General features: G+C 41.8%; 2 protein-coding genes across 4 annotated transcripts in view; one reads left to right on the top strand and one right to left on the bottom strand.

The window, feature by feature from the left end:
* Nucleotides 1-6,704, bottom strand: part of LOC125029478 (type-2 histone deacetylase 2-like) — a 126,464-nt gene extending 119,760 nt beyond the window's left edge. For all 3 annotated transcript variants that reach the window (XM_047619372.1, XM_047619373.1, XM_047619374.1), the window contains exons 1-2: nt 6,494-6,704; nt 6,297-6,399 (exon numbers count right to left, since the gene is read on the bottom strand). In XM_047619372.1, coding sequence (XP_047475328.1) covers nt 6,297-6,399; nt 6,494-6,524 — 134 coding nt within the window. In that variant the 5' untranslated portion in view covers nt 6,525-6,704. The remainder of the gene's footprint in view (nt 1-6,296; nt 6,400-6,493) is intronic.
* Nucleotides 6,705-6,950: 246 nt separating this feature from the next.
* LOC125029825 overlaps nt 6,951-7,500 on the top strand; it is a 37,119-nt gene continuing 36,569 nt past the window's right edge. The window contains exon 1 of the mRNA XM_047619999.1: nt 6,951-7,103. Coding sequence (XP_047475955.1) covers nt 7,017-7,103 — 87 coding nt within the window. The 5' untranslated portion in view covers nt 6,951-7,016. The remainder of the gene's footprint in view (nt 7,104-7,500) is intronic.

Raw genomic sequence — 7,500 nt, 5'->3', positions numbered from 1 at the left:
GTATCCTTTGTAACAGGTGGCAATGGAGCCCCCCACCCCTCCCTCCGACCCCCACCACCACACCAGGCTGCTCGCTATCGCCGTCGAGAGCGAGGCGGTCCCGGCAGGCCTTCCTATCGAGGCGTGATAGACCTCAACCATCACGCAGGGGGAGGTGGAAGGGGAGGTGGAAGGGGAGGTGGAAGGGGAGGTGGAAGGGGAGGGAGGAAGGATGGAGGAGTAGGAAGAGGAGGGACGGGGGGGGGCGTGGGAAGGTGGGGGAGGAGGGATAGAGGGAGGGAAGAAAGGAATAGGGGAGGGGGAGAGGGAGGGAAGAATGGAATAGGGGAGGGGGAGAGGGAGGGAAGAATGGAATAGGGGAGGGGAAGAGGGAAGAATGGAATAGGGGAGAGGGAGGGAAGAATGGAATAGGGGAGAGGGAGGGAAGAATGGAATAGGGGAGAGGGAGGGAAGAGTGGAATGGGGAGAGGGAGGGAAAGACGGAATGGGGAGAGGGAGGGAAAGACGGAATGGGGAGAGGGAGGGAAAGACGGAATGGGGAGAGGGAGGGAAAGACGGAATGGGGAGAGGGAGGGAAAGACGGAATGGGGAGAGGGAGGGAAAGACGGAATGGGGAGAGGGAGGGAAAGACGGAATGGGGAGAGGGAGGGAAAGACGGAATGGGGAGAGGGAGGGAAAGACGGAATGGGGAGAGGGAGGGAAAGACGGAATGGGGAGAGGGAGGGAAAGACGGAATGGGGAGAGGGAGGGAAAGACGGAATGGGGAGAGGGAGGGAAAGACGGAATGGGGAGAGGGAGGGAATGACGGAATGGGGAGAGGGAGGGAGAGAGGGGGGAGGGAAAGAGGGGGGGGACAGAAGGAGTCAGGAGGAGGGTGAGGCGATTCACACAAGGCGAAGGAAGAACAAAGGAAATCACCTGCAAACGGAGAAACGAGCGAGAGCGAGAAGGGGAAAAACCACGAAGGATAAGTGTTGAGGAGCCAGGGGTAGGAAGCCAAATATAAGACTCTTCAAGATCTAAACATTCTCGCCGGGCCCTGGGCTCTCTTTCGCGGCGGGTTTGTTTTGATGCGCACCTTCGCCCGCTCCTCCTGCCGGGGCTCCGCGCGGGCCACGCACTCCGCCACGGGGATGCAAACACGAGCGAAGTCGCCGGCTCAACGGAAGTTCCACGTGACAACTGGCAACATGACGCGCCTCTCTCGACTCCCTCGCCGTGACCTTGGGTGGCCCGCCCGATACATTACACGCTGCATCTTACCTCATCCCCCCAACTCCTCGCCAAATACTTGGGCGAGCGCACGAATAAACGACTTTTGCACACAAAACGTCTTCCCAGGTTCCCTCCCTAACCTCGCCCCCCTTCTCCCTCTCACCGCTTGTTCCAGTATATGTCAACCACCTGCTATAATCATACGGCCGCACCCAGACACACACATCACTGGTAACAGCTTACACACTCATAATCATCGTCAGCACCTTAAGATTACATATGAACACTGCTGATTAGCATCGGCATGGAAGTTACAAAAGCTCTAAAACAATAACTGTTCTATATGCTTTTAAACAACGATCGCTTTGTGACGACTGCATGAAAACCGGAAACACACCAAGCGTAACAATACTTCAAGCACAGTCTATCACGGCTCCTTTCAAAGGAAAAGCACTAACGGTACGCCGTAACAAAATAAACTACAATCCGCAATCCAAACAAACACAACGGTCAAATGCAATATTCAGAACGAGCCTGGTAACACCCAATAACTTTTAATGCCAATTACTATAAATTCTAAAAATGCAAAATGCAAAGAAAAAAAAAAAAGTCCAACAATCAACGCACTTGAGACAGAGTCAAGACAAACCTATACATCTTCGGAGTGGGAGGAGTTTAAAAACCGGTTTGCTTTCCTTAAAGCTGGTTTACGATACTTTTTGGTGATTCTTACCAATCATTCTCGTTTATCAAGCCCAAAAACTTCAAGCAAAGGAATAATAAATGGATGGATAATTATAGTTGAAAACGAAAGAGTTTACTGCGATGGACTAATGACGTAACAAGACGCATCAGCCCCCCACTACCGCACCTCTATCGCGTCCTCGCCTACTACACATACACACCTACACATCTGCCACCGCAACCCACGTCACTCTCCCTCTCACTCCCGCTCTAGTCGCTCTCTTTCTCTTTATCTTTATCTCTCTCTCTCTCTTCTTGTCACTTTCTCCCTCCCCTCTTCCCCATTCTATGACACTCCTCACTCACTCTTTATATATTGGTCTTCTTCGTTTTCTCATATCGTTCTTTCTTTCCCCTATAGTTCCCTCTCGCCCATCCCTATTCTCTCTCTTCTCTCTCCCTCACTCCTATCGTTCTTCTCTCTTTCCTTTATCGCCATTTTCTCTCTCCCTTATCGCCGCCTCTCTCTCTCTCACCACCCTCTCCCTCTTTCTCCCTCTATCGCCTCCTCTTCTCCCTCCCCCATCATCTCTTACATCAATCTCCCTCTCTCTGACCAGATCACCTTCCCTCTCTCAATCGTAACTGCCTTTTTTCCCTCTCCCTCTATCCGAGAAAAGAAAAAAACAGGGCCAATTACAAAAGGCCTGAAAGATTCACGAAGTTAGTATGCTAATCCCCACAAGTTTTGCGATTTGAACAATGGCCATGTCAGTTCCCAACCATGAGTTCGTCGTTTCTCACTATCTCATCTGGAGACAACATGCTACACTTAAAGTCAACCAAGGCAATGTGTCTGGATGCTACTTGGACTGTCACTGAAACTTAACACTATTTAGCACATGCAGTATACATACTGGGAAGAACACAGCACGATTCTAATGATTTATAATTTACGGGACTGCCAATGCTTAAAATGGAGATTGTGTAGTCATCTATAACATTTAAATCCTTACCTACCAAGAAAAACAGATTGACAACCCATCTTCAGGGACTCCCATGCAGTTTTGGTTTGACAATAGGTTCTTGTAAAAGGCGTAAGGACATCAGCTTAAGATCTGGCATGTACATAGTACTCATAACAATGGCATGGGTACTATGTACATGCCTGAGCTCCCTTTTAATACAACATTTCACATAAAATGGAAAAAAAAAAACTTGAATTGTACTCAAAAATAAATATTCTAAATGCAGGTTTCTAAACCTAAATCTCAAAGTTTATGTGTCTTTGTGTTCATCTAGCTATCACAACATCTACTGCTGTGATTCTTGTAAACCATTCACCCTGTAACAAGTTGCAATCGTCATGGTCAGAATCATTGACGCTTACACACAAAGCAACAATCAGTCACACAGATCACCACAAACAATATCAAGTTATTATCAAATGAGATGTATAATCAAGTGCAGCTTGACCTCTGTTTACATGGTCATTGATTGAATAACAGCCAAAACTACCTTAAAATCTCTCAATCAGGGCAAAGTATAATACAGCCTCAGTTATTTATAGTACTTGATCTAAATACACTTACAAAACCAACTCAGCTTATCAGTGTTTTATAATCACATATACATTCATATGAGAAAAAAAAAAAAAAAAAAAAAAAAAAAAATATATATATATATTGTAATATTAACACAAACATATACACAACATATAAATGTGCCAGGAGAATAACAATCACAAACAATAATTTGGGGCATTAACATAAACTGGGTAGACTGAACAAGTCATGTGTATGTGTGATGTGTCTGAGCAAACATATAGATCTTGAGTTACTAACAGACATATTAGACAATAAAAATAAAGTAAAATGATAAATAAATAATTACACTTTGCTCATTATTCAGAATAGAACTACATGGAAACAGAAAAAGCTAATCTAGTGGCCATAATGAAGGCATTAAACATCTGTTTATGTACAAAGTCTGTGGGTCTTCACATCAAATGTATAATATTGTGGATTCCATGCCTCACACTTGGGCAATGATCTACAAACCTCTACCAAGAGAAAACTTGAATAAATATATATATAACATAAATATACAAGTGTTATTTCTATTTCAGTGAATTCTTTCAAGGAACCATATCAATATGGAGCCACCTTATACAGAGACAAAATATATATAATTTCAATAAGCTATCAATTTTCTACCTCTTTACATGTAACCACCTACCTACCTATTTAGACCTATCTTTTAATCGTCTCCAATGAAAAACAGGGAAACATTACTAAATGTCATAAACAAACACATATACAATCAGACTCACTTCAGTATACTAATACATACTCCCATTCACCTTTGATTTTTCATCCCATCTAATAGACACTATCACATTTCAGGTCCAAGAGATCTATTGCTTGTTTCTCTATAAATTAATAATGCACAATACTCACAATCAAGGTGGTCAAAAGTATGAAATGAGCCATTTTCAATTATTCATTCATAAATTTATCTACACACATATGAACTCACCAGTTATCAGGATTACACTAAAAGTTTGACAGATCTTGATTAAAACTAATGGCTGGGATGCACATGGCCACAAAACAAATTGAATAAATATCGGTGTTCATTGGAGGTAGACAAGTACATGTTGGGGTAGAGTAAGAGTAAATTAAGGGTAGAATCGCTGTAGAATCACTTTCTCAGTACTTTCTATTTCACAATTGGTACATGCACTTCAAAACTATATGTATAAATTAACCAAAAAAATCTCAGAATGAAATATGAATGAATGAAAGCAGCAGCAATGTCAAATGCCCAAACTAAACACTTAAACCACCAAATACCCAAGACATTTTTCCCTAATCTATCCAAACATGACATTATTCATCTTGACATCCAGATGCTGAACTGATGATGTCACAAAACATGATAAAGCTGATTCATAGACAGTGCATACTTTCCCAGTTAAAAACAGATATATCAAAGTATCCAGTCTTTGCTTGTTAAAAATTGCATGAACTTGTGGGTGAAGACAGCCATTTGAAGTGGCACATGTTTATTTGTGATAATATGCTTTGTGTTGGGATTGCAGACTTTTCTCAAGGTCAGCATCTGTTGCTACCTTCCAAAAATAAACTTTGGATTTGCAATTACAGATCTCCCATTCTATCATCAACACAACAGAGTTAACTGCACACCAGTAATTTTAAAGCTGATTAACCAGATCAGAAATAACTAAAACCAGACACACTTGCCTTCAAAAAACTGTCACAAGACAAGGATTTATGACTACTCCAAGATAATCTGTCACCATCCACGTCTAACTCAATGGCAAAATGATCAGGCTTCACAACAGCAAAGCCAGTAACAGCCAGGACAAAATAAAAAACACTGAAAACAGTTTGAACCACATGGCCACAAAGAAGTGCTTTTAGCCTTGTGAAAAACGACCTTCCAACACGTGTTCCCTGAAAAACTCTCTGCTTGATAAGCAATCAAGTTGGCCACTTGGAATGTCAGATAAGCTCAGTATTATATTATCTAATACCCAGTGCAAGAATAGGCCTACAAGCAAACAATTCGTTATCTACAGTATATGCTTTACTACAGTTAACCCTTCTCTACAATGCAACACCAAAAAAAAAATACTAAATTATTCAAGAGAGATCTATAAACAACAGTACCAAATATTAACTCAAAAAAATAACAATAGGCAACCAATTCCTACCACTACCCCCATAGAAACTAATAATACCTAAATCCTACAATTGATAACAAAAAGACTCCTCCTAGAAACAAAACAAAAAAACATAGCAAAACAATTACAAGAAATATAGCACTCGTGGGCCCACTCTTCCTCGAGAACTTTTTACACGAAAATCGGAATATATGAAAAAAAAATATGGAGTTCCAGGTGTCATATTTCAATTCTCGTTGGTTACTTCTTCGGCAGAGCAATAAGTGGAAGAAAAACATTGCATCTTTATGATTTTTTTGCGTTTTGTTTTAGATCGCTTCCTTTTTTCGCTTTACGGATGTTTTCTGACATTTGACATAATATATATTTGTTTTTCAATAAACTCGTGTTTTCCAATATTTTCGTAATAAGTCGATCCGGCAAATGAAGTAAAATCCGAGTAATCCAATAGAGCGAAATGCTGTCATCAAGTAGAGAGAAAATTAAAAATCTTTAGAAAAACGGGAAGAAAGGAGAGAAAAAAAAAAGTCGACAAAACTCAAAAGCGAGAGAAAAAAAATCACAGTTTTCTCTTTAAAAAAATTCCCGGTAACACCTACATTCCTCCCACAAATCGTCCAAGCAAGTGTAAAAAATACACAGATTAAGACGTTACTCTACCATTACCGAATATTAAAAAGAGACTCACCTTCCTCTGGCGGAATTGTTGTCATTGCCCTCTCGAGCCTTGGGTGCCTGGGGCCTGTTGGGTTTCGCCTTTTTCGCCCTCTTCTTCTTGGCGATCGTCGCAACTGTAAAGGAAATCGGGTATTTAGGATCTTCATTTATCCGAATAACCACACTAACCCTCACGTTCATCAAAGAAATTCACATAAATTGACTTACTGCGGCGGTTGATGTCGGGTCTGGAACTCATCTTCACTCGGGCCACACGCACTGGTTGTTCTTCTCGCCAACAGATGGCACTGCGGTCGCACGAGGACGAAAGTGAAAAGCGAGATGCGCAAGAGACTCTCCTCGAGCTTTATGTCATTTATCTACGATGGTTGCGTTGATTATATATGCAGTCGCTTCTTTTGGTTCGACTTTTAAATATTTTTCACCCTCTTACCCCTGTTTCCTTTAATATTCTTTCAAACGTTTTTAAAAATGTGACCGTTTTCAACCAAGCAACGTGAAAATAATCAACCCACGTTAATTGAAATTTGAACACCTTTGCAAGCCCTTTTTAAAAATACAACACGCCATAAATCCTAATTGCTATCAAGGGTCACTGCGAACCAGGAAATAAAGGCGGAAAGGTGAAAATAAAGCGGCGTGAGAGGAGGTTGGATCAGCTGTTTCACCACAACAGAGGCGGCGACCGGGGAAGGATGAGACAACGGATTCCTACTCATTTTTGCCAATAATGTCAAGTACCGGGCATTCCACGAGGGTTCCCGGTCTCCGCCAGCAGGGTAGACATCATCTCTTGCAGAAACTTCACTTTAGAGAAGTAAGAATGATGTTCCAAGCCGTCTAGGGAGGGGTGGAAATAAGCCAGGCTCTGTTGGTCTCCTCTTTCATGGCAACAGTCCTCGGCGGTCAAGCGTTATTTAAGATGGTTTTCTTCCCAAGTGGGTAAACAGGCTCTAGTCTTTATTTCTTTGACTCATATCTCCGAGGAAATACTTTGTCTGGCACCCGTGAAGAAATTATTTACTCTTGATACCTTCTGTGACATGTATTCGCCAGAGATGATTAAATGTTTTTCTTTACGATGAACTGCCCTTTTTTTACGTGTATTTTAAGACTTATTGATCTTAATTCCCGTGGATTTGTAGGTTATTGAGACATGCATGTTTATATCTGGTGGGGAAGTACATTTTTGGATGCTTGTTCTTTGTTCTTTG

This window comes from Penaeus chinensis, chromosome 10 (assembly GCF_019202785.1).
Source record: "Penaeus chinensis breed Huanghai No. 1 chromosome 10, ASM1920278v2, whole genome shotgun sequence".
In the NCBI taxonomy this organism is placed as follows: Eukaryota; Metazoa; Arthropoda; class Malacostraca; order Decapoda; family Penaeidae; genus Penaeus; species Penaeus chinensis.
The sequence above is the reverse complement of the archived record's forward strand: the minus strand, read 5'-3'. Positions and strand labels throughout refer to the sequence as shown.